The 26,364-nt window shown below is 47.7% G+C and overlaps 8 protein-coding genes across 8 annotated transcripts; 3 read left to right on the top strand and 5 right to left on the bottom strand.

Annotated features, from left to right (window-relative positions):
- Positions 1 to 15: 15 nt before the first annotated feature.
- On the bottom strand, positions 16 to 4,613 carry N7479_003697 (DNA-directed DNA polymerase alpha catalytic subunit POL1; the record flags this gene model as incomplete). Its single annotated transcript, XM_057251394.1, has 5 exons — positions 16 to 996; positions 1,050 to 1,790; positions 1,847 to 2,404; positions 2,453 to 4,171; positions 4,227 to 4,613. The coding sequence occupies 5 exons, from the start codon at positions 4,611 to 4,613 to the stop codon at positions 16 to 18; spliced, it is 4,386 nt and encodes a 1,461-aa protein (XP_057110719.1).
- Positions 4,614 to 10,301: 5,688 nt separating this feature from the next.
- On the bottom strand, positions 10,302 to 11,135 carry N7479_003696 (40S ribosomal protein uS9; the record flags this gene model as incomplete). The annotated part of the gene is made up of 4 exons (XM_057251393.1): positions 10,302 to 10,592; positions 10,726 to 10,797; positions 10,994 to 11,016; positions 11,090 to 11,135. The coding sequence occupies 4 exons, from the start codon at positions 11,133 to 11,135 to the stop codon at positions 10,302 to 10,304; spliced, it is 432 nt and encodes a 143-aa protein (XP_057110718.1).
- Positions 11,136 to 11,497: 362 nt separating this feature from the next.
- Positions 11,498 to 12,248, top strand: N7479_003695 (mitochondrial 54S ribosomal protein uL13m; the record flags this gene model as incomplete). Its single annotated transcript, XM_057251392.1, has 3 exons — positions 11,498 to 11,518; positions 11,609 to 11,969; positions 12,124 to 12,248. 3 exons carry the CDS (start codon positions 11,498 to 11,500, stop codon positions 12,246 to 12,248), a joined length of 507 nt encoding a protein of 168 aa, XP_057110717.1.
- A 428-nt stretch (positions 12,249 to 12,676) lies between these two features.
- N7479_003694 (urate oxidase) lies at positions 12,677 to 13,711 on the bottom strand (the record flags this gene model as incomplete). The annotated part of the gene is made up of 3 exons (XM_057251391.1): positions 12,677 to 12,801; positions 12,861 to 13,507; positions 13,575 to 13,711. The coding sequence occupies 3 exons, from the start codon at positions 13,709 to 13,711 to the stop codon at positions 12,677 to 12,679; spliced, it is 909 nt and encodes a 302-aa protein (XP_057110716.1).
- Positions 13,712 to 15,548: 1,837 nt separating this feature from the next.
- N7479_003693 (MFS transporter) lies at positions 15,549 to 17,186 on the top strand (the record flags this gene model as incomplete). Its single annotated transcript, XM_057251390.1, has 5 exons — positions 15,549 to 15,671; positions 15,735 to 15,755; positions 15,812 to 15,869; positions 15,938 to 16,587; positions 16,641 to 17,186. The coding sequence occupies 5 exons, from the start codon at positions 15,549 to 15,551 to the stop codon at positions 17,184 to 17,186; spliced, it is 1,398 nt and encodes a 465-aa protein (XP_057110715.1).
- A 997-nt stretch (positions 17,187 to 18,183) lies between these two features.
- Positions 18,184 to 19,425, top strand: N7479_003692 (agmatine deiminase family protein; the record flags this gene model as incomplete). Its single annotated transcript, XM_057251389.1, has 1 exon — positions 18,184 to 19,425. One exon carries the CDS (start codon positions 18,184 to 18,186, stop codon positions 19,423 to 19,425), a length of 1,242 nt encoding a protein of 413 aa, XP_057110714.1.
- Positions 19,426 to 20,138: 713 nt separating this feature from the next.
- Positions 20,139 to 20,738, bottom strand: N7479_003691 (uncharacterized protein; the record flags this gene model as incomplete). Its single annotated transcript, XM_057251388.1, has 1 exon — positions 20,139 to 20,738. The coding sequence occupies one exon, from the start codon at positions 20,736 to 20,738 to the stop codon at positions 20,139 to 20,141; it is 600 nt and encodes a 199-aa protein (XP_057110713.1).
- A 1,114-nt stretch (positions 20,739 to 21,852) lies between these two features.
- N7479_003690 (C2H2-type zinc finger protein) lies at positions 21,853 to 23,594 on the bottom strand (the record flags this gene model as incomplete). Its single annotated transcript, XM_057251387.1, has 5 exons — positions 21,853 to 21,878; positions 21,967 to 22,138; positions 22,229 to 22,734; positions 22,833 to 23,249; positions 23,300 to 23,594. The coding sequence occupies 5 exons, from the start codon at positions 23,592 to 23,594 to the stop codon at positions 21,853 to 21,855; spliced, it is 1,416 nt and encodes a 471-aa protein (XP_057110712.1).
- Positions 23,595 to 26,364: the final 2,770 nt, after the last annotated feature.

Below are 26,364 nucleotides of genomic sequence, written 5' to 3'. Positions count from 1 at the left end.
ACGCCACCTGGGCATCTATTGTAACATGAAGCGGAAGAGACCATCCATTTCAACCCATTGACGACCACACTTCTTCAGGTAGCTGTCGACCACCCCCTTGATCGTACCAAATCTCGCGCGGTTGAACTCCGCGAGAGCAGCAACACTATCCTTCTTTTCTCCTGTCTCTTTCTCGGCAGCGAGCTTAGCTTTCTCCACATCCCAGAGACCAGCAAAGTAAAGAAGCTGGTTGTATATCTCCTTTTCTGAGTACTCGTACGACATGCGTCCTAGACAGCCTTCTGCGCGACCTCGGGGACCCAGGCAGCGGTGTCCGTAAACACTAATTTGCCGTGTGCGGTTGCCACATGATGAATCGTCGCATACCAACCAGGCTTCGTAGTATCGCGAGGTCTGTTCACGGATTTGGTTCTCCAGTTGGGCGACAATTGTCATGACTGAGAAGGGTTTCTGGCAGCTCTGGTTCGGGCAAACAATTCCATGAGCAGTGCACATATGCGATGAAGTCACTAGACCCTCATACACAGATTGTTCTTTGCAGTATCGGCATCTTAGGGACAGTCGCGTGGAATTGGCAAACCGGACAGAGTCCGGGATTTGGGACTCGAGAGGGGTGACCTCGGCATTTTGCTGAGTGCTGGAGCTAGAAGTGTTGATCTGATATTTGCGAGTATCAAGACCCAAGCACTCAGCGAGACGGACAGCATCGGTACCAGGAATTGGGGCGCAGAGACGCTCAATGGGAGGGAAGATCTGCTTGAGAATGTAGAATTCAACATCCGGCTTGAGACCTGAATCGGACTTCAGCACATCCTGCGGGGTGTATGATCGCTTCGCAGGAGGCAGAGATGAGGTTTCCGAGTCTCCGTTAGTCACAATATATGAGATAACGTCGTTCGGTCTAACTGTTTTGCCCCGGGCAATTTCGCGGAGAGCGACTTGTGCTGGTGGCATGCTATCTTTATTAGGGTATTCCTGGGGTCGTTTTGAAAGTTTCTGAAAAAGCGTTAGCAAGATAATCTAGAAATTTCATCGTGTTCATCACATACAGTGTAGATCACGTATTTCTGCACAGGGATTGTGTATTCTTTCATCCTCTCTGCAAGCTCACGCAAGTACTCGTGAATCTTGTTGAGCACAACTTCTTGATCTTCACCGGACAGAATTTCGTTGAGCAACTTCGATGATACCTCCTTGGAGAGAGCACAGTATTCACGACGCTTCATGTCAAGACCCTTGACCTCCAGTTTCTCCACGTACTTGCCATCCACCTCGGTAAGGTTGACAGCAGCGTACTTCTTCTTGGCGTGCAGTAAAAGCCGACGGAAGATATTGTCGATATCAATCTCTAGAAGTCGGTAACGCTCGTTGACCGATTTCTTGAACTCTTCGCCAACCTTGATGGCGTCGCTCATGTTGTCCATATTTGTGTTGATCATAACTGAATCAGTGTCACCATAAATGACTCGCAATTGCTGACTTTCGGCCAATTCCTTGGTGTTCCTCAGAATCTCACGTCCCTTGAAGGTGGTGAGCATTGCCAGAGGTCGAGCATAAAATCGGCTCTGCGTGTATCCCAAGCACCCGTACATGGAATTGGCAGTGAGCTTCAAGGCCAATTGTTTCGTGTCCCATAGGGCCAGTTGTTCGGGGGTGGCACGCTTGTCTTTCATCAACTTCTTTACTTCGCGTCGACGATTGACCAACGTTGCGATCAGCCGAGGTAAAACACCTTGTTCTTGGTCAGATGAGGGGACATCTGGCACTTTTTCTTCATTCTCATTCTCGGCCTAGTTGCATGTTAGAACAAAAGAACTGAGACGGGGGCTTTGTTTGGGTCAATTACCGTGGCTGTTCGATCCACCGTTGTGAAGCAGATGTTATATTCCTGGATGATACTGGGATACAGACTGTTGAAGTCCATAACAAGGACGAAGCGGTCATAAAGACCCTTTTCGGGCTCAAAAACAAGACCACCCTTGTATTTATCCTTCTTCTTCTTGTCGACTGCCTCGTCATCGTCGCCATCTTGCATTTTCTCCTCTGCCTTTTGAAGACGTGACGAGTACTTGTCCGGACAGATGTATTTGCTGCGATGGAATTCATGTAGCAAAATATACTCATTTCGCTCGGCACGCGTACCACTAAGTGTGCGTGCCCACGAATTACCAGCAGTATTGGTCAAGACCTTTGTGAGCGGCAGCATCTGAAGACGTAGAACCAATGCTGCAATGAAGTACGTGTCTGTATCACAATGATTGACAAAATTCATAAGACCTTCTTTGGTGGTTGCCCAAGTCTTCAATGCGGCTTCAGTATCTAGTTCCTGGCGGACATTGCCTTGGCCGAGGTAGAGTTGGCACATCTCAGTCAAACTCCACGATTGGCATTTCATCATAAGAGACTAGTGGCTGTCAGTATCGTCACACACCCACTTTGAGGAGAACATTACCTTGCCCATGTCGTTAGCAATATCACACATCAGTCTTCCAGCAATCAACTGCCTCTCAGCAAAGAAGTTACCACCCTTGTTGAAATTCTTAGGCCAATCTCCGCGCCTGAGTCGGCCAATGCGATGCCAGCCAGGCGTCTTCTTTTCGCGCATCCGGCTGAGTAGAATACCCAGGTCAACATCCTGCAACTGGTGGCCCATGATCACATCGGGGTCCATCTTCTCGAACATAGCCAGGAACTTGCTGAGCAAGAACTGTTCGCTTCTTTCGAGCATGATAGTCCCCAGCTGGTTCTGTGCTAATGCTTCGAAATGCATTGGGTATGATCCACCAGCAGGGCGCATGACGGTGAATGTCTTGCACGGAAGCTTCTCTGGTGGGGTGGTATCAGTTAGGGAAACGTCCTCATAGACTCGAGCACTCGCTATTAGGATCTCCTGTTTGTTCTCTTTGACATTGAGCTGTGTACGGAAAGAAAGACTCATCAAGGTCAAGGGCGGAGCATCCAGGTTCTCAGAATCTGGGACAAGGCTGATGAGTGCAGGTTTTGCGACCTGGCATTCGAACTTGCACCAGGATGCGTTGGTTACTGCAGCAAAGTCTGCCTGGTCGATCTTGAGCCAGCAAGGGCCCATTATATTTTTCCAGAGAACAAACTGTTCAAATAGGGAGGTATTGGTACCGAAAACGTTCGAGAAAGTCTCTCCCTTAGTTTCCATTGGCAATACAGCCTTATCGTAGGGGTACAGTAGTTTGAGATACTCTGCCTCCTTTGGAACCCCGGGCATTTCAAATGCGTACTTCCGTTCGCACGGTTTCATCTTGTGCATACCGACCTTGAGTTTTGACATCATCTCGTCGACCTCCGAGTAAACATCTTGCATGTCAACCTCCTCTTCAGTTGCTCGTCCATGCTTGTATCGATATTCACGTGGAAGGAAATAAAGCTTCCGCAAGATATTGTCAACCTTAACGAATGCACTAGTATAGGATCCATTCTGCTTGTTTTTCACTTTTCCGAACAGACAAAGACTGCCGTTGACTTCCGTGTAATCTAGCCAGAATATGCGCAGACTGCCGTCCTCTTCGACAACATCTTGGGCGCGCAGTTTTCCAAAGGATCGCATTTCCGGGACTGGACTGTTGAGAACATTCAATTTGCTCCTAACGTCATTCCAAGAAGCATCCATCACTTCTGGCATTGACTTGATTGGGGAAGAGCTTGCTGGTGTAGGAGCAATTTCATGCTTGATCTTGGGTGGCGGCCGACTGCCGGTCATGTTGATGGTTTTCGTCTTGAGGCCAGAGTCTCCAGTAACTTCTGCGACGTCCATAAGGTCAACATCATCGTCCTCGGGCTCTTCAGCTTTGACCGGTACTGTGTTCCTCCGCTCCACTGCTTTGCTAATTGGAGATGAGGGCAAGATATCACTCATGGGAACATCATCATCGTCTGGCATCGGCAGAGGGCCATCATCGAGATCGTCGGAGTGGAGTGCGTGATCCTTCATTGGCGAGCTTGGCATATCGTTTTCATCTCTTGTGTAAAGTTTCTCGGGGCGATGCTTCTCGGACAACGGTGGGGAGAGAACGCGAACTTTGCGTCGGGCCTCTGACTTAACAATGTTTCGTGTCGGGGCGTGATTCAATACAACGTTGGTGTCAACCTCTCCGAGTAGATCGGCCATGAATGCATGGTCCTCAGCAGTGGCAGCGGGCTTATGAAACAGATTGTCAAAACGAGGTTAGATTCCATGATCAAAAAGCACTCACCTTGGGCTTGGGAGCAGAAGCCGCAGTCTGTCCTTTGTTAAAGTACTTAGATATGCCATTGTTCATTTTCTCCTTTCGCTGTTGGTCCTCTTCCCTCTTCCGTTTGGCAGCCTTGCCTCGTGTGGGTAGTTCGTCACTTTCGTCGCTGTCGTATTCTGCTGTCTGTTCGTTCCATACTTCGCGGCCATCGTCCGCGTAACCGGCACCGTTATCATCGACGACGAAATCATCCTGGTCAAGACGGTTTCGGATAACCTTTTTATAGCCGTCATCATCAACCTCATCGTAGATATCGCCCTGGTCTTCGACTTCGTATGTGGAAATTCGTTTCTTTCCTGAGGCACGGAGGGCCCTCAGCTCGGCCAATCTTTCGCGAGCCGTAGGCATTATGAATTTTTTCAGAGAGCACTACCCATTAAATAGAGTTGAGTGTGTAAAGAAGAGTAGATCAAGTTGACGATTGTTGCGGGGAAAGGGAGGATGAAAGGAGCGTCGCGCAATTCATCTAAGCACGCGAACACCACGCGTTAGGTCGCGTTCCTGGATTGCTCTCCACCTGGCAGGGCTGCTACGGAGATTATGTCAGCAACTTAATGCCTCAGGCGAGTATCTCCGCATATACCCGCATATACCCGTCCGAGGTCAGGCGATCATACGTGCCCTAATATGAGTACTTTAAATAAATATCAAGACTAGGTTGCTTTATACCTAGCTTTCAGGTTCAGAATTCAAATTCTTCAAAGATGAAAATGCAAACGTGGATTATGTTAGTGTAACAGGCACCATAAATGGCTCGGATAGAGGCATCTGGTTGATGAAGTGTTTAAAAACCAGCCAAAAAGCCCAAAAGGAGAAAAGACCATTGCATTTTTACATCTACAAAGGGTAGCCCAAGTATTCCTCTCATCAAATGTAGACTATGTGTATACATAGGATGAAGAACTAAACTATATATGTAATTATGTACATAGTCCCTATTGTTAAAATTACCGGGCGTACTCTACTTCGTCTCGTTTCTACTTCGTCTCGTTTCTACTTCGTCTCGTTTCTACTTCGTCTCGTTTCTACTTCGTCTCGTTTCTACTCCGTCTCGTTTCTATGTAATCCGTCTCGTTTCTACTTCGTCTCGTTTCTATATATCACGTCTCGTTTATACTTCATGATCTGTCTATCATCAAGCATGTCTCGCCTCACCCCCTTTCCTTTATGCATGAATTATCATGTCCCATCTCGTTTATACTTTGTGATCTGTTTATTATCAAGTGTGTCTCGTCCTAACCTCCTTTTTGTCTCGTGTCGCATCTCGTTTATGCGTCGCTGTTCATTTACCCCCAGGAAGTTTTTTTGGTGAGTCTTCTACCTTGCAACATGCGATTGCAACTTGCCTTGATAAATCACTTCGACTAATCCTACTTCGATGCAGGGAACTCCTCAATACCGTCACCAGATTTCCAGTAAAGCCGCAGTCGCATATGCCGAAACATCCATTGATCTAATGCAAAAGGAAACAGAACAACCCTATCCATCACAGCATTTCCATGAGATATTTGAACAGCTTGGTTAATACTTCTGCCGATCTATATAGGATACCATGCCGCTACGGTTGAGTGTGACTCGAGCCTCGAGTTAAATCCCCCGAATTGATACAAGCAATGGCTCCATCTCAGCGCTGAGAGCTTAGCTGTTGATTCAATGTGGGCCAAAACACTGGTTTCCCCGATCGGTGATACGGTAATTGTTACTTATACTGTATATTGGCGATGCCGCTAACACCTAGGAAATGTATATAGTATGCATCCCATCGACATGCACACACATGAAGATGCCAACATATTGGAAGCCCGCAATTCCAATTGGTATTTAGGATTTGAAACTCGCAAATTACGGCTACTGGAGCTACAGAGGCTGGTGGGCTTACGGCAAACTTGGGATGGAATCGAAAAGATCAAGTTGGTCGAGTCAAGACAAAAAATTGTTTGGTTTGATCCAACTATTCGTACCTTGAAACAGTGTTCTAATATTTTTGCTAACGCTCTCAAAATACCTAGGTATGCATCATATGTTCGCCCTTTAGCCTGACTCGATATGAACCCCGTCGCATAAGTATAATGGATATTGGGGGAACCAGAAATCGCATGTTATGATGAGAACACACATTTTGAAAGGGACTGTGGCCTGTCGAATCAATTGTGTCACTGTACGCATTGAGAAAACAAAAAGAAAAGCTCTGATGCGATTCGAAACAAAGGGTATCTTCTTTCCTCGATTAATCTATGGCACTCTATTGTGATATTGGAAGCTTCCACTAACAGTCTTGAGATACTACCGGTCTCCATACTGTACGCTTAAGTATGATCCTTCCAACCCCACAAGCACGTTCTATGATGACCAAAATGTACTACATTTAGAGAAACCGTGGGTCACTGGATCCAATGGTCTCAGTGATAGGATCAAGAGATCTGATACAAGGCGAAAAGAAATAGCCGATTTCCTGGATTGATCATGTAGCCCATCTACTTGCTACCTTGGTATCGTTCTTGCTAACACTCGAGATATCTAGATTATTCTATATCCACTCAGACATGATTCGGTATCAGATGACGATGACTACAAGTTGAAGGCGAACCTAATTCTTCAAAAGGTCAATGGACACAATTGAAGATGGGATTGAACACCGGTACGATTTGAAGAAACAAGCCCTGGTAATCGAATTTATGACTGATCCGTTGTTAGGGTGCAACTCCACATTGGGTCTTTTAGTTCACACTTCCAGGTCAGAAGATTTCGTCTCTATTATTTGTTGCTATGCACACGTATGGCCTGATATAGATACTTCGGAGCTCTACAAACTAATATCTCAGAGGTTTGAGAACTCGGAAATGAGACCGTGAACATCCCACGGCTTGAAATGGCCTGAGGGGCTACACAACTCTATCTGAGACGCAACAAATCGAAACGACGAGTAGGACAAAACTCCGAGCAGCTCTGTTTAACTTTCTCGATCCCAACTCCCTGTGCTAATATGAGATCAAAGATGAAAATACTAATATTCTCAATGCATGACACAATTCCCTTCACGCTGATATTGGAGCTTCTCGCTTGCTCATTCCAATGTATCGGTTTGGTGTGGGATTTTCTTATTCAGGTACGACTTGGCCTAACCCTTTATCCATGAACAATTGAAGCCCGCAAAAATGATGAAACCCTTTTACTACACCCTACGAGCTACCCTAGTCTACACTGTGGACATTGAGGGCAATATCTGAAAAGAATTCTGACGCGAGACCAATTACCCTAACCGAACTATCGCACTACTTATTATTGGGGGTTCTCTGCTAATTTTCTAATGTATCGCTTTAGATTCCGAGTTTCTTATTCAGGTATGACTTGGCCCAACCATTCATCCATGAACAATTGAAGCCCGCAAAAATGATGAAACCCTTTCACTACACCCTACGAGCTACCCTAGTCTACACTGTGAACATCGAGGGCAACATATGGAAAGAACATCTGATACGAGGCCAATTACCCTACTCAAACACTCACGTTGCTATTGAGATTTCGCTAATTTTCTAATTTATCGCTTTAGATTGTCGACCTCATTTAGGTAAGACTTGACATAGCCCTGCATCATCTAAGAACAATTGAAGCCCGCAAACATGATGACATTCCTTTACTACAAAAATAAAAACCCCAGTCTGCACGTTCACTGCAGACTTTGAGGATAATAAATGTGAAGAACAGTCTGATGCGAGGCCAATTGTCCCAATCGAGAGGCACTGCAACACTCTGGCCTCTCATTTGCCGGTTGCCCGGTCCTGAAATTCAAATTCGGGTTGATACAAAGCCAAAGAAGAGAACTCGTTTTCCCAATTGACTCCCGAGCCCACGTTGAATTGGACCTTTGTCGCTGATTTTCCCAATTATTTAGATAGGTTTCGCACTTCTCGCTTCTCATTCTTTGTGGGGGTGACTCGACATGGTCATGCAGCCACCATAGGTGCATTGATGGACAGACCTAAAAGCTCACGAATGGTGATTTTCTATGCCTTTTCTATTCAATAATCTTCTTCGGCAAGACAATGAACAGAGAAAGCTTACCTGATACCTCATGCGAGGAAGTTGAGGCTCACGAATACAGAGGTTTGATCAAGGTACGTCTACGATCTTCCTTGTGATTTAGTACCACATTTCAGATCAAAACAAATGTATGATTCAGGAATTGCTGAGACAAAAGGAGAAAGGCAAGCTTTCTATTCCCCTGATCATTAACCCTGACGTTTTAGAGAAGTCCTCCCAAACTCATACTTGTATGAGATCACTCCTATGCTTCAGTGGTAGCTGAGACAAGTACCGAAAGGTAAGTTTTCCTATCCTCCATTTTTATGAATTTTGATTGTGAATTTTGAGATGACCTGCCGAAGTGGATAAACCTTCAAAGCTCCTAAGTGATGACTCCTCATTCCAAGTTCAAGGATGGCTATGTATTGGCATGGGCTCCAATGAAATAAAAAAAACGTCTGATACGAGCTACAGAAGGTTTCCACTACACAGGATTGATCTCTCGAGGGATACGTCTCCAATTGGCCTATATTTTGGCTGCCGTGGAGCTTGATGACACCCAAGGTGAGAACGCACCTCCAGTGGTTGTTGGGATAAATAATGAGTTTTCAATTCCCTGCATTTTTTTTTTTTGGATACTTATGAGCTTTTAGATGAACTCACATCGAGTGAATGAATCCTTATCAAGTGGGTGAACCTCAAAACTCATACATGATGACTGTCGAATTGTTCAAGACCTATGCATCGACATGGTCATAATGAGAAAAGAAATTTTGTCTGAGAGGAGTTGATACAGGGTCTCAGCCACAGAGGGTTGATCAGACAGGTGATTTTGCGGGGTCTGTTTATACTTTGCTAACGGTTGTGTTTCACGGCCCTTCTAAGTACTAGGAACACATTTACAGTCCACCCTCTCAGCTCACAGGTGAGCTTACACTGACCTCGTATCTCCCTTTTGAAGCTACCCCTCACGTGGGGAGCAAAGAATATTTGTTCCAAGGGGAATTGAGTTTCATGGCTAAAGAGGGTTTTCTGAGAGAATATTACAGTTGCCTTCTTTGGCCATGACTGGGATCTTATGCACTTCAGATGAAATGGTACCCTAACTACCCGAGGTTATCAATGATATTACAAGGCCATATCTGACTGATGACTACCTAGATAATTCCGGGCTGTTATATTGAGACAAGACCTCTGCCGAAGACCTATTGGAAATGTTATAGAAGAGCTGTTGCTGGAAGGTCGAAAGAGAGCTATAGCGCATGCTGCAAGTGCCAAAATTGTTTTTCTCTTGTATGCAAAGGTTCATGTGGCCGACCTCGGGACACCATCTGGGAATGACAAGAAATTGAAAATTGTCCAATCGGATTGATCCTTGGCGGTAAACCCGAGTGGTAGATATATACATATGATGAATATGTATACACAACATATCGATCTATATAGCCAATGTTCGGGGTAAACATGCTACAAGTACGCAGATCCATGAATCATAGACGTGGTCAAGTATGGTAGAGTGAGGCGCGAATACCTCAGTGGTTTACCTTTAGCATATACCTGTTCAAGTTTGGCGTATGGAGAACATAACTCTGGGAAAAAGTGAGACCAATGTTAGAACACCATAGCTAAAATAACCCAAAAGACCCCAAAAACAAAGATTTGAACAAGATAAAACCCAGTATCATTGAGTAGATTTTCCTGGCTATGCTAGGTATTTTTTTCCAGCCGTGCAGGACAGCGCCAGTGAAAAACATATCAACAAGGCACCGGAATAACAACCAGAGGTCATTTTCCCAAATTCCTCTAGCCCGGTCCTCTGATCTCATGCAAGAGCGGTTAAACCGAACAAAAACCGCTCAAACATCCCCGAATCCTCCCAAGTCCCCAGTCCACCAAGAAGTCATGGAAATAAGTCGTGATAGAAAAAACATATGAAGACAGACATATTCCATTTCCCCGTTGCCGTAAACTTTTCTTTTCCCTTTCGCCGCGTAACAAGTGAGGAAGAAAAATTTAACGGTAGGACTTCTGGTAACGGGAGCGGGCACCGCGACCACCGAACTTCTTGGGCTCGGCACGACGGTTGTCGGCAACCAGGAGTGTGCGGTCGTACTGAGCAAGAGCCTGCTTCAGCTGGTTCTTGGAGTGCTCATCAACGTACTTCTGGTAGTAGGCGACAATGGACTTGGCGATGGCCTGACGGATGGCGTAGACCTGCGAGGTGTGACCACCACCGGTAACGCGGACACGGATGTCGACACCGGCGAACTTGTCAACGCCGACGATGAGGAGGGGCTCGTAGACCTAAAAATTCGAGCATGAATTGTCAGAAACCGATTTCGGAGACGTTTTCCCATTGCCATTGTCGTTTGCGATTCGTGTGAATCCCTTTTTGTGTGGCGCGCGGGAGTTGGTTGAGCGAATGTATTGTGCGTACCTTGAAACGGAGGATCTCGGGCTGGACCAGGGAGAGGGGCTGGCCGTTAACCTTGACGAGGCCCTTGCCTTGCTGTAAAGAGTCTCAGCATCTTGTCCAGTTCAATGTGTATATAACCCATAATCGCGCAACAGGTTGTTTCGTATATCCTTCCAAAAATCCAATCCCAGTTCTTCAATTCGTGCACAATTCCTTTTCCGACTGTTTTTCTTTCCAGATATTTCGAAACAACGTATTGGGAGCGATAGGAGTAGAGGCGTCATCATACCTTGCAGTGGGCGACAGCGGTGGCTATCAAAAATTGAATATGTCAGTGCACGGGTTCATTCACACTGATCTTCGATCGGAAAAAAAGGGAGCTTACCCGTCTTCTTCTTGCCGAAGCATTGCACACTCGGGACGGAAGCCATGGTGGATTGTCGTGGGGGAGGGAGTGTGTTGTCGAGGGAGATGGAAAAAGAGTCACTTGAATTCCCATACACAGTGATTTGCCCTTCCGTGCGGGTTTCGCTTAGTGTGCGACGCTAATTCTACTTTGGGACTAGCGTTGCACGAGACTTAGGGCTTGGTCACATGACCCGGAGAACTTCAGTTGGGGCGGGTTAGAGGCTACAAGCAATACAGGGAACGCTGAGATCATCATTAACTCGGACTCTTAGGCGCTGGGTCTGTTTTTGTTGCTTGGATCTTCAATTGGACTTCCCCACCTTTCATTAATTGTTTAATTGACCTTCACTCCGGCACCTATACTACCCTCCGCCGCATCAACAAGATGTCGCAACTCATTGGCAAGGTAAATAGCTTCAATGCGGAGCCTTCCGGGCCAACCGCGTGAACCCTGCATTCAAGAAAGCACCCCGATTCTAACCCTTGAGGCCATCAGACCCGTCTCGCCTACTCTCGCACATGGCACCATGTCGACGCCGGCACTGATGAACGATCCCTCGGTCGCCTCGCCTCGTCGATCGCCCTTGTCTTGATGGGCAAGAACAAGCCCATCTACGACCCCTCAACAGATTGTGGTGACTACGTGGTGGTTGTGGGATGTCATGACCTCAAGACAACAGGAAAGAAGCGATTCCAGAAGAAGTACTACACGCACACGACGCGACCCGGTAGCTTGAAGAGCATGACGATGGATCAGATGTTCGCCAAATGGGGTGGTGGTGAAGTCTTGCGCCGCGCTGTCAGGGGCATGCTTCCCAAGAACCGACTGAGGGATATCCGCCTCGCTCGATTGAAGAGTAAGTGCTACGCGATTGCTGCTCCTGATATCCTGGATGGGTTACTTGATGGAGATATACATGGGTCCATTTTCAAGGAACAACAAGGACCCCATCAATCCAGCCCATCTACTTTCTTCCATCTTTGACCCCATTCTAACCCAATATCGCGCAGCTTTTGAGGGTGTCGCCCACCCCTACAAGGAGAATATCGTCAAGTTCGGCAACCAATCGATGATCGGAAATCTGCCCGAAGTGCAGGAAGCATTCAAAGCAGCCGCCGATAAGCCAAGCGCATAAAGCAACCTTTTTTTACATTTCCTTCTTTCGTCATTTTACAACACTGACCTAAACCGGGTCTGTGTCTGCCTGTATTCTATTCTCCTGCGATGTTATGATCCAACCGCAAAAGCGCATGGGTGTGGAGTCCATTTGGGATATTGCTTTTGATTATCTACTCCGTTGACTTGGCCTCGGACTTTTCAACTTTCGAGCCTGCGGTTCTTTCGAAATGTACTTATAGCACATACTATCACAATACCACGTACTATACAATGATTTTCTAACTTGTCTATGATATTGCATCATGGGAGGAAAAGTGTCGGATTTGATTCGAGATATAGGGAGTCTGATCCCAGAGGTATAGGAAATGGATATATGTACAAGAAAAGGGGGGGGAACAAGCTAGCACCCATATCGGAGCTCGCCGACAATCCTCTAGAAAACATTTACAGCTTAGCCTTTTGGCCAGCACGGCCAACGGTGCACTTGATAAGGCCATTGGGGTTTGATTGGGGGGCATAAACCTCGGCATCCTTGCCGGTGTTCTTGATGCCCTTGTGCCAGCTGAGATCTATAAGCACAGATATTAGCCGACGTCCAACATTCGCAGGAGGAAAAGGTCAAACGTACCAACTTCGAAGAAGTGATTATTGGGCAACGCATACCCAACGGTATCCAGCAAAGGCGCAGCAGCAAGAATCTGGTCTCCCATCTTGTACATCGTCGCCTGGACAGAGGCACTATTATCCTCAGCAAAGGTCTTGAGGGTAATAGCGCGGGCCGCATCCCAAGTAGAATTGAACTTCTCCGAGTGCTCCTTGACCTCAGTTAGGCCAGTGAAGCGGCGCCACTGCCAGTTTGCGGCGACATCGGTGCTGAGGAGACGGTCCCAGGTCTCCTTAAGGGTGGTGTACTCGTCGCGGACGAAGCCCCAGAACTGGGAACCAGTGCTCTTCAGCACGGTCAGGCCGTTGATAGCAGAATTGATTTCGATGCCCTTGCCCTCAATAACGTCGACTTGTACGTCGCGCGTCTCCGAGCCCGGCTTGATGAACGAGTGCGGGTGCGGCTTGCCGTCGATATCCATGCGCACCCAGCGGTGGGTCACGATATTTACGTGCGCTGCGTGGATGTGGCTGTACTTCTCAATAAAGTGTGTGCCCAGGATTGCGCCAAACAGTTCCGGTGGGTTTACAGGGTTCTGCTTGGCTGTGATGAAAATGGTGTTCTTGATCGAGTCGGTTGCGACAACGACGCTGTTGTCAGCTTTGGTGTAACTGTGGGGACCTTTGGGTTAGCTTCCATTTTCTTTTGGGGAGAGATAAGGGATATCGCTAGACTAACGAGGTTTCAATGTCGCCCTCTAGGAGAACACAGACGGTCATCTCCACGACAGTCTGGATACCGGTCTTCTCATCGCGGTCCACCTTGCACACGCGGACATTGTCCTTGCCGTAGCGGGCGGCTGCCAATGCGCTCATCTTGAATCAGTGAAATAGAAGAGAAAGGGGGGATAGATGAGAATTTTGAGAGGTAGATTATTGAATTATACAGCAGACCAAACCAGTATTTATTCTATCTGGAATATGCCAAATTGGCTGATCAAGAGAGCATCGGGCACCTCCGATGGCCGCGAGTGGCCGGTCTCCCCCCAAATCCCGATCTTATCAGTTGGCGATTAGACTGATTTTTTTCTCTCTCTATGTACGTATGGCATGATACTTCCATAGTGTTAGCATTTCCAACCTCACATCACCAATCATACAGAGAAAGGGGAACATAATTCCTTGTTCCCCAGACTTTCGGGCCAAGAGCCGAGTGCAATACAGTGGAGATCATCTTATATTCCAATCCCGAAATTCCGACATCCGTGCTTGCAATCAATTGCAGACCCCTAGATTATTATATTTCAAATCCCTTACGATTTGTACTACGATGACTCGTGGAATCGCTGTGCCGGGGAGATCCCGGGCATAAATCAGCCCGGAGACCTCCACTACTGGACTCGCGGCGAGCTGCGAGCCGTGAAAGACGTGGAAGTCCAAGTGATAGACACTCAGCGCTGACCTGACCAATTCTCTGCTGACAATTGCCATAATAGGCATGCGCAGTGATCTGACGGCTGGTGGTACAGTGCGGGGAGGAAAACGTCACGGTCTGTACGTTGACTCGCCTTGATGACGAGATATTATGGCTTTCTTGTTCTTTCTGGTTCATTTTTGTACTTTCTACACCGAGGCTGGTTCGGGGCTCAGGATGTCCTACTTCGATCGTTCACGATAGATTGTATCGACGTATATCCTCCTTGGCGGCGCATACCAAGTTGCTCGTGCAAATCAGGTGGGTATCTATAAGGCCTATGAGATGCAGTATATCTCCCCAAACAACTTGCAAGGAAGACAAACTCCATCAGGGTGCTTATTTTAGTTTAACAACGCCCGGAATCAATGCTGACGTCTTCGCCGAAACTCGGTAGTGAAAGACCCTCAATACTTACAGAGCACAGGATACATAGTACCTACCGTAAAGGGAAAACGCGTGGCCTACGCATCCTGTCACAGCATGTGCAAACTTCAAACACACCAATCTAGCGGTCAACAACGATTGCTATGGTAGAGCTGATTTGCCTCTATAGGAGTGACAATATTACCCGAGACCGATCATGTGCTCAGCCACGCTGCCGACCAAGCTGCTCGGAGGAATCATCGCAAAGTTTCATATTTGGGCAGGGAATAACCAAGATATTTGAAAATGCCCCAGCCTTTATACCGGGCCCCAAATACTCGTTCAAGTTGCAGTGGGAACAGCCCCGAGATGCATGCCTCAGAACGAAACAGTATGTAAGATGTATGTCAGATCCAGATAGCAGATTGAATTCTTTTTTTTGGAATAAATAATCCATGGAGTGCATAGAAACAAACGTCAGTCGTTAGTTCAGATTGTAATCCTCGAATCGGAGAGTGTGGTTGGTTGATAGCAGTATGCCTGCAACGTCGATCTGACCAATCTTGCATGCAGTGTACATGTCCAAGCCCTATGAATCAATGTAATATCCAGCGATTGGATGCAGTGTCTATGAGTAAGAAGCGGGTGAGAGCCATCCGGTTCTCGGTCGAGGCTGGGCTGACGGATTTCTTTGGCTCTTCTTTGTTCAACAAAGAGTGTTGACCTTCCTATTATGTATGGTATTTATCGACTAATTTCTGGCTTTGCTCAACTCTCACCTTTTGACTGCTTTTGGGTTATCCGAAACCCATATTAGTGATTCCAATTAGCGAGGAGACACGTACTCGTTTCCTCCCCCCCCTCCAGATAATCATGAGTATAGGTGCGCTATCAAGCCTCAAGAGGGAGGCAGGGGGGAAGCGTATCCCCTGGCTGTTGAAGTTTCGTTCCTCGACAAGTTTTATCATCAGTGCAGTCTGGATGTCCACCTTCACGGTATGTGAGAGCCTAGTTGCCTAGTATTATAACCGCAACTGACCGAGACCCAATTGGAATAAGGAATTCCTCCTATATGCCATGGTAAGCAAAACCCCACTTCCATACTATCAATTGGACCCATAATCAACGAATGACAGATAGTCCCTGTGATGCCAACAGCCCTCATGACCCGAGCCGGAGTCGAGTTTGACCACCGTACGTCCTGCTTCTTCCTTCACTAACAGCTTTTCCTCACAGATTATCACATACTCACATTTAAACAGGAGAATACTGGGTCAGCGTTCTTCTCATGTGCGAAGCAGGCACAGCTCTGTTGATGTGTCCCATATTCGGCTACCTGGTCGACCGTGGACGCACACGTCGACTGCCCTTCATCGGTGCCCTAGTCATATTAACTGGTTGCATGATGGTCTTGCAGCTGGCACATTCCATCGCTGCGTTTGTCGCGGCTCGTGTACTCCAAGGTATCGCAGCCGCTTTAGTAGTGGTATCGTCATTCGCTCTCATCGGCGATGCCGTGTCTCAGGATCGTCTTGGTCAAACGATAGGGTATCTTGGCGCCGCAATTGCCTCGGGCTTCTTGTTGGGTCCGTTCCTCGGAGGCGTTGTGTATAATTCTGGCGGGTACAATGCTGTGTTCTGGTTTGCGTATCCTGTTATTGCACTTGATATGGTTATGCGGCTGTTTTTGATCGAGAAGAAGGTCGCTGCTCAATGGACCGGAGAATCAAACGGAGACTTGGAGTCGGATCTGGAGACGGCGCAACGCATTACCTCTGTCGGTTCGCACGAGCCACAGGTCATCCAAAGAAGGAAGGGGTTCGTTGTCTTCCGGATGCTCAAGCAGCGCCGAGTGTTGATTTCTTCGTGGGCGCTTCTTGCCCAGGGAATCTTACTTTCTGCTTTTGATGCGGTATGTACCAGGTTCAATGCCTTTAAGATGAAGAATTGGCTAATCATCTCAAGACCCTCCCCATCTTCGTCGAAACGACGTTCGGTTGGAACGCCCTCGGTATGGGACTAATATTTCTTCCAATGGCTGTCCCGGCCTTCTTTGAGCCGCTGTTCGGCAGCTTCACCGACAGGTTCGGTGCCCGCTTCGTCGCCTTCGGCTGTTTCGTTTCGCTCTCGCCCACCCTCATTTGTCTCCGGTTCGTTCACACGAAGTCGAACGAGCAGATCGGTTTATTAGTATCATTGCTCTTCCTTACAGGGATTTTCATCCACGCCTGCGCGCCAGCCATGTATGTTGAGACGCAACGCGCGCTCACGGCGATGGAACTCAAGAATCCAGGAATACTTGGACCCAAGGGCGCCGTGGCGCAGGGATTCGGATTGCAGAGCATGTGCCAATTTGCAGGTGTGTTCTTTGGACCGCTTTGGGGTGGGTTTGTCGAGTATCGTTTTGGGTGGGGCGCGATGACGGGCACTTTGGGAGTCTTGGTAGCGCTCACTGCAATTCCGATGTTGTGGTTAGGAGAAAATGAGGAGGAAAGAGCTTTAATGAGTTGAATGAGGGTTACGCAGTTAGGCAGCACTATTTTTTATTTTTTTTTCGAGAGCAAGTATCAGTTCTGCCTATTCCTCTACATCATACATCATGGAGGTAGGCTACCTCGGAACTATACACAGCTTCTATGAGGCACACTTATCTGTGATATACTTGTATACCTGGAATATTTGGCGTAGTTTGTATTTAATCCTCAATTCTAGCTGCAACATGAACAGATAAGCCTAAGTAGTCATTGATTATTGCCGTTTGTATTTCTCGATTTGTCAAGGCCGGGAATACAGGCAGACCAAGTACATAGTGCTACTGCTACGCAATGAAACATCTCTGTGCAGAGAAAAGATTTCTGCATATACTATTGAACTAAGTGGACCAGGGGAGGGAAAGAAGAGAAGGGACCTGGAGATCTGACTGACTACGGGGTGGCCTAAGGACCCCAACACAAAGTCCCTCAGTGGATGCTCTTAGTATGTGGCTTGAGAGTTGAGGCATTTCATTCTATGCTTTTATGGAAAAGATAATCAATGAATTTATACAGTGTTAGCCTTACCTAGATCCAGGAGCATTTGATGATTCCCAATAGAAATGAAGTTCAAAAAGGGTTAGATCCATATAAGAAGCTCCACTATGATGTTAAGCTTATCGCCTGGACTATCCCAAAACGGCAGATTCCATGGTTGCAACCTGTTTAGGCTCATCTTTGACATTTCCAATGTTGTCTCCTCATAGTGACCAGATTGGGATCTTACCTTCAACATAAATAACCCCCCAGCCTGCCCTGGGGCAATCTTCTATGCCACTTCTTCAATCCATACAAAACCCAAGACTTGCAGCTATCACTGTTAGTATATCATTCTATCAATTCCATCACATCCTGTACCACACAACATGTGATCTAACACGGCAATACAGATATCAATAGCCCGAGCTCACATACCAGGCATCTGTAGCTACCACTCCAATCCCCTATTCCAACCAACCCACCCTACAACAACAACCATGCCCCCAACCAACAAAACCTGGCACATCCAGCATCACGCCCTCGCGCACCAACCACCAGACAAAACAAAGCAATACATCTGCCCATCAGAAACACGCCCCCACCGAGCAACCCTATTGAGCTTCCCCTCACGATGCTCCACCCTACCAGAACTGCACGCCCAAACAAGGAACGAGGTAATATCCCTCGCAGCAACAATCGCAGCCTTCGAGCCCGTCCGCCTCCACGCCCGACCAGAAGACATCCCGCAAGCCCAAGCCCTCCTCGACAAACAAGCTACCCTTCTCCCACCCCATCACCGCGTCAACATAACCCTAATTCCAGCCCCAACAAACCACTGCTGGATCCGCGACACAGGACCCGTCTACATCCGCAGCACCGACACGGCAGATAAATCCCGCTATGCAATTGACTTCCGCTTCTGCGAATGGGGCCACAAAACAACAGGACGAATCTACGGCCCCCGCGTCTCGTCTGCACTAGAGGCCCTAGAAACGTCCCCGCAGTACGCGGAGTGGCCGGTAATGGACGATGAAGCCATGCACGAGAACACGGATTTCGCGCGTACTGTGCTAGATCTCGAGAATGCGAATGCAGATACTGTGATGGATGTCGTCATGCGCGTGCAGACGGATATCAGGCTTGAAGGTGGGGGAATTGAAGTTGACGGCGAGGGGACGTTTATGGCGACAGAGAGTAGTATTGTTGGGGATGCGAGGAATCCTGGAGTCGGGAAGGCGGAGATTGAGGCTGAGCTTGGCCGGTTGCTGGGTGTTAGTACGTTCATCTGGTTTCCTGGACGGGTTGGGTATGACGTTACGGATGTGCATGTTGATGCTGAGGCAAGGTTTGTCAGGCCTGGTGTTGTTGTTGTCTGTCGCCCGCATGAAAAGGCGGATAAGGTGCATTGGGAGATCTACTGGGAGATTCGGGGTGTCTTGGAGAAGTCTACTGATGCGCGTGGAAGGCGCTTCGAGATTCATGATGTTGTTGAGCCGGATCCGAGCTGCGTCAAGGGTGATGTTGATGGGGAGGAGGAGGCGCCGGCGGCTTCGTATGTTAACTTTTATTTCGTTAACGGAGGGCTGGTTATGCCGGCATTTGGAGACGCTGAGGCTGATGCGAAGGCCTTTGAGTTATTGAAGAGTCTGGTTCCTGAGAGGGAGGTTCGTCAGGTTGAGGTTAATGCCTTGCCTAGGACTGGGGGTGTGCTGCATTGTGTTACGCAGCAGGTAGTGTGAGGGGGCTATGTAGCTAGCTGCACAGATAGACTATACAGAAACTCATCTTTTACTTGGCAGGGGTCAATACCTTATTTGTGCATATGCATGTATTCTATAGGAAAATATCGATCCCAAGTATGATATTGATAATAGTGATGTTGATATCAAAAAGTCATGTTTTTGACCAACAAGTATCCAAGATAGAGAGAACGAAAAGAGAGGAGAGAGAAAAGCCAAACTAGAGACTAAACAAACCCTCATCCCCACGCAGATCATAACTCATGTAGAATAGTGTAAGATGTATGTCTTTTTTGGGCTCCTTTTGAACCAGCAAGAAACCAAGATCCCCAGTTGGAGCCTGATATCTTTCCCCCAAGTCCAGATTCCAGACCTAGACAGATATCAGAGAACCCAGGGAAGAAACGAAATAGGGGGGAAAGACAAGAATCGCAGAAGAACACCGTTCCAGGACGCCTAGTAATGCCGCACCAGATAATAGGCCACGGGCGAGAAAAGGCCAAAAAGAAAAGAAACCCGCATAGACCTCGTGATTGAGCAGGGCCAGTAATCAATCTGATCAAGCATCCGATTGCAGTCCCAGGATAATAGCCACAGACATCCGAGCCAGGGCCATCGTCAATCCAAAACTGAACAAAACCCAAGACCAGACCAAAAACCAAATCAAACTCCATAAACCCCTCCTGGGACCCCCATTCCCCCCACATCGTGTCTCAAAGACTCAACTGATCAATACTCCCCACCCGCCCGCTCCCGCCAAGCCGCCCCCCACCCTTCGTAACCATCCCGAGCCGATAAAAGCGCTCTTCGCCAGCTGGCGTTCTCCCACCAATATACCACTTCTCAGGACCGATGGCATCGCGGAATCCGCCCGAACCACTGGATGAGTCACTCCCACGACGCTGGCGGTCTGCGGTGCCACGGTTGATTGGGATGGGTGTTGAGGTTGATGATGGTGGTGTGGAGGCGAGGGATGATTGGTCGTGGTGGTAGTGGTGTGAAGGAGCTGGGTTTGGTCCTTGGACTGGGCCAGCTGGTGCTGTACTTGCTGAGGTGGGAGAGGATGTGTGGGTGTGGTGGTTATGGTGGTTGTGATTATGATGAGAGTGGTGAGCTGTGGCGGAAGCGGATGATGGTGCTGAGGAGCCTTGCGCAGTGTTGGCGGCTTTTGTAGCGATGGCGCGAGCGCTCTGGGAGATTTGGGCGGAGGAGATGGTTGAAGTTGTGCCAACTTGCTGGGTGGTGGTTTTGTAAGTCGACTGGGCGCGGAAGGCGGCCAGGAAGTTGGCGAGGAATGGACGGTTGCTAGACATGGTGAGACAGAGTGTTCATCTGCTGTATAAACTGTATAGAATAGAAGTAAATATGTAGAAATGAAGAGAAGTGTGAGATGGCTGATTTCAACGAGATTTCCCGATCTCTGTAGGCGCTCCAATCACGGGCGCTGGATTATGGGCATGACGTTACGTAGGGAGTTCCCGGTCTTTATATCCATTTCTCCGCTACTCCATTACTCCGCTACATCGATGTACATCTTACAATAGTATAAATCAGCTGATACTAGTAGTACACTAGTAGTACCTTTGATATTCTTCCCCGAGGGTTCCCCCGGGTTTCCCCAGATACTTACTTGCAGGTAAATCGAATGGATCGTAAGTCTATTTCTAGCTGCTTTTCTAGTAAACCCGAATAAAACACCTTAAAATCACACCTCAAGAAATTCCCGAAGCACACATATGTCCTGCCATGCCGACTTTACACGAGAAAAGAGGCGATGCGATGCAGAAAAAGACGAGAAAGGAAAGAAGATAAAAGCACATGGTGAAAACAAAATGAACTGCAAGAATGAAAAGAAATGTAGAAATTCGACAACAACCATCCCATAAAAGATAATATAAAAAAAAAAGCTTTTCTTCTTTCTGATGTCGAACACTCGCGCAAAAGATGAATACATGCCCATGTCTATGTTGTGGACGCCGAACAAACCACCCACCATACCATCTGCCCCTCTCATCGGGGGTTCAAGATAAAATATAACCAGATTCGCAAACCACTTGTGTAAGAATGCACACCCACACCGGATGGGATCAGAATATAAAAGAAAAAGATCGAGGACAAACGATACTAAAAGCAAAACCAGAACGGGGACGCTAGGAGCACGAAACGCCGCAAGCTTAAGAGCCAGAAGCGAACGGATCAAAGGACTAATCGTAAACGGGTTTGCTGAGACATTGTGACTAGTGGATTTGTACCAGCAGAGAAGCCAAGGACGAAGGCCTAGAAACAATAGAAGAGAGGGTTGGAGAGCAATAGTCCTACCCACGGCGTGAAGAAGAAAAACCTTGTATGGTTCCTTGCTTCGTCAAAAACGCTTTTTCAATCTCATGCATCGTAGTCATCATCTTGCTTTCCGATCGAATTCACCATCTACTGTCTCGCGGGCTGCACAGTACCTGCAGATGTATTGTCAGAACAATTCCATGCCATAATAAGCAAAAGAGAGAAAAAGGTAAGAAAAGGTAAGAGAAGGTAGGAACTAACCATCTCCACTCATCGTAGTCGAAGCGAGGTACAGTCCGTTCATACCGCTCTCAGGACCGGTCGAGGCGGGGTAGAACTTGCGGTCGTGGTCGACGGGAGCGTGAATCGGCTCCTGGCCCGCGGCCATGGAGTGAGGGAAAACGGGGTTAATGTAACCGTCGGAAGAACCGTGCTGAAACATCGAATTCCAGTCAACACCCGGGTGATGTGAATGGGGACCGGGCATGACCGGTTTGTGGTCATGATAGATCGGGGGCTTTACCTGTTCAAGAGGACGATCACCCGTCAGCTGCTGGCCATGGGCATCGACACCAGGCTGCATGAGATACGGATTCTGCTTGGGTGCAGCCATCCACGAGGCTCTCGCGTGCGCCTGGCCAGCGGAGAACGCGTCGTCACCAGGACCACGGTTCATGCCATTGACAGACTGCATCGTGAAGCCTAGCGGCTGTTGCTCCGTGTAGCCAGGACGGCCTGTGGCCATTCCATTGCCATTCACGGCCCCATCGAATTGCGTACCCATAACGCCATTAGAGTGAGGGACGGGATTACTGACTTCATCCTGGAGAGGCTTTGGGGGGTTGGCCGCGGCAGCTGCAGCTGCTTGCTGCTGAGACCGCTTCAGATGGGCCTGGGGATGGGACAAGTGGGTCGCACCGGTCGGGTTACCCCGTCGGATTGAGCACTTTTGGAAGTGACGCTTCAAGATATCACTGCGGGAGAACGTATCCTTGCACAAAACACACATGTAGGGACGGTCACCGGTGTCTATAAAAATCAGAAGGAAAAAAATTATACGTTAGCAAATCTCATCATTTCTAGGAAAATTTTATGTTTTTTCCTTCGGTCTGGTTTCCAAAACTCACGTCTCAACAGATGGCGCTTGAGGTGCTTGGCGTGGAGGTAAGTCTTGTTACAGTGCGGGCAGGGGAATTTTCCATCCGCATCCTTAGCAGGAATAGTCGTGCTCTTAGCTGTACCGTTGACACCGTTGGTAACCGGAGTCGCGCGGCCCGGGACACTGGGCAAAATTCCACGGCGGCCCTGAGAGCCCACAACCTGCGTCCGTGGCGGTTCCTTGGCGTAGGGGGAGCCGTTCGCGCCATTCACATCAGGAGTCATACCCCAACCCTTGCCATCGGAGTAACTAAAGGCACCGGAGGGAAGACCATTGAAATCAGGGCGACGGTCGCGGGGGGTGCCGGAGCAATCGGCTGAGGATAGCTCTGAGTGGTGGATGCGGGCGGAAGAACACTCGGAGGTGGGGGGTACTGCTGATGCGCCTGTGTTTGAGGGTTAGGAAGGTTCAACAGAGACGATGGCGGAAGGCTACCGACAGTCGTGTGCGGCATCATAGGGGCCTGGGAAGCCCCGTAGACATCGTGAGTTGACGGGGGGTACCGCGACAAGTCCGGACGGTAAGGCTGTCCCATGTAATGGTGAGGCGCGGGCGACTGAGGGTGGTGAGGCTGCAACGGGGGCAGAGTATGCGGCTGCGAAACCGGATACTGCGGCTGCATCGAGTATTGTGGCATATGCATGCTCGAGATGGGAGTCGAAGACATGGGCGTGGAGCCTGGAGGCAGGCTGGTGGATGGAGGACGGGAAGGGTGAGATCTGGGATCCATTGTGGACAGAGGAGAGATCGTGTAGGAAAAAGAAGAAAGTTGTTCACGGTAACTCAATCATCAAACCTGCACTCTGGATAAATTTTTTTTTTCTTTGAAGCAAAGGAAGCTCCTTGTTTGAAAATTTTCCTGCGAGCAGAAAGAGATAGGCAAACGGTCACAGGGTCTCACGGGCTCACGGGTTCACACAAGTTGACTCCACACGAACGAGAGAAGAGAGAAAGAAAGAGATGCTTAATTGAAGAAGATTCCCCACGGTCACCCACCAGAAGAAAAAAATAGGATGGTGATTTATCCGCACGTTGTCACCGTCGATGGTTCTGTATCCACCGAAGAAGCGGGCGTGCAAGTGGGTCTCTCGCAGCAAAAACAACTAGTCCGAGATCTGCTTCGCGTCAAGATAATCCTTGAGATCGAGGAATTGACTCGGAAAATAGCCGATAGAGAGGAAATATTTCAAATGAAATGAAGAAATTGAAGTTTAGGGAATTGGATGGAAGATTGAGAATTGGGGGAAATTGGGGGGGGAGAAGAGGAAGAAAATGGGGGATAAGTTTCTTGGTAAAGACGAAAAGGAAAATTCTAAGGAAGACCGGTTCGAAATAAAAAAAAAATAGAAAAAGACTGAAAAAAGACTGAAAAAAGACTGAAAAGACGAAAAAAGACGATCGTTCCTCGGGGAGGCAAGAGGCGAAGAAGAAAAAAAAAAATTGAAAAATAAAAAAGACAGGTAATTACTGTATTTTCAATTCACATGTTACAAATTTTACACGGCCGTCTTCCGAACTATGGCCGATAGCGGTAGCAACGACGTATTAGGATTGTTGGGATTATTGGAATTAGATTTTACTTAGATTTACATTGTACATTTTACTTACATTTGCATTGATTTGAATTGAATATATAGAAAAGAAATACCAAAAAAAAAAGGGGTGAATGTAAATATTCGATTGGATATATGTATGGACACATAGTCACCATAGTCTAATCTCAAGGATTTCTCTCCCTACGCGTCCGGACATGATGACGCACCCAAGGTATATCCTACCTAGGCACCCGTGGACGGATGATAATAAAGCTCCGAAACCATAGTAAAAACAATATATGATGTGCTCCTATACCAAATATATCTGATATATATCATATGTAATCTGATTATTCCCCAGGACATATCATGTATACTCTGTAGTAACGTATAGAAACAAAACATAAGACCTTATTACTTTGTACTACTGTAATCAGGGCCCAATTCTTGGATATCTCCGATCACGGCGGGTACCAGACTGCTATTGGGCAGTGACCACTGAAACTACCATGCCGTTGTACAAAGTAGTATCTGATATTGAAGTAGATCTTATAATTGGAGATGGAGCCTTCTCCCCCGTCCCCGAAGGTGGGTTATGGGTGACCCTGGCACTTCTTTGTTTTGGGCTCCGCAGTGGCTGACAGCCCCGCAAGTGTGACATGGAGCTGAGATCTGATATGTATTTCAACCCATTCCTCGGCTACCCCCTTATGTACCTTTGAATGACTCCGTACTATAGGATAATTTTATTGATTGTAGATAGATAAGATCTCAGCCCACATAGGATGCTCCCACTCTGCACTGATCTCTTGAAGCACGTCATCTTGGGAGGGGGGAGTCCCGGGAGGCCCGGGGGGAGGCCCGAGGAAAGATGACCTCGGGAGCTTCATTGAGCTTGACCATAGAAGACCTCATCATGCATCCCAACTCACTCAGCGTACAGGGATAGATTTGGATCCTGCATGCAGCCCGGATGTACATAGCACATATCCAGAAGAGGGGGCATGCATTGTCAGACCTCTTGTTCGGGAGGGAAGACTGGGGGGGATGTCCGACCGGAGGCTTCTGTAACGGCCATGCAGTGTTGCCCTACTTTAGTGGATGCGCCGTAGCCGCCTACTGTTCCGCACTTGGTTTCCGCACCTACCTTCACGGACTCGAACCGAAACTTGACCTGATCTATACCGTAAAAACAAGACTAAGTGTATTGCTATTAATATATGGTATAAGTTTAATTATTTCACTGGGACACTAATACTATTGCTGCCTAGGTGACTTCAATATAGAGAAATAATATGTAATATATATAGAGAGAGAGGTGGGTGTTTCTCCTGGGTTCAGCCACACAGGAATGCTCTAGACAAAATTGGCATTCAGGGGGTTCCCCTTATTGGACGTGGCTACCTCCGTGGCCTGACATAGGTACATGTAGGCTGCGGTTCGCGTACTTTTGCTCAGATTTCTTATTCTATTATTAAGCCGAGATCTCGACCGAGTAACTTAGGACCTAAAGTTTCAGATCCTGCGCGCCATTCGAGTTCCGTGTGACCTACGTGGTTCATCACATTGAAACTTGGACCTCGGGCTATATACTTCATACTCAACACAATATCACGATATCACGATAAACTCTCTACTATAATAAACTAAAACATAAGCCCCATATCTGTAAATTGTTTGACTCCGTACAATATGCCGGAGAGGATCTGTATTCCGGAACATCCCTGCCCCTCCTTCTCCACCCCTTCGCAAGAGCTTCTCCCGCTTCGATTGTGGACCTGGGAGGCTTCGACCAGGGTTCTGCAGAAATATTGAGCTGACCACCTGATCTGAACTTTTTTTTTTTTGGCACTATATTACATTTGAGCTATTATTGTTATACCCCCGTACGGAGTACTCCGTACTCATTTTTATTATTACTATTGCTTTATGAATGCAGATTCCGCCAAGGGATGAGAATACATA

This window comes from Penicillium vulpinum, assembly GCF_028829585.1.
Source record: "Penicillium vulpinum strain IBT 29486 chromosome Unknown utg000002l_segment0_segment0, whole genome shotgun sequence".
NCBI classification, from domain to species: domain Eukaryota; kingdom Fungi; phylum Ascomycota; class Eurotiomycetes; order Eurotiales; family Aspergillaceae; genus Penicillium; species Penicillium vulpinum.
The sequence above is the reverse complement of the archived record's forward strand: the minus strand, read 5'-3'. Positions and strand labels throughout refer to the sequence as shown.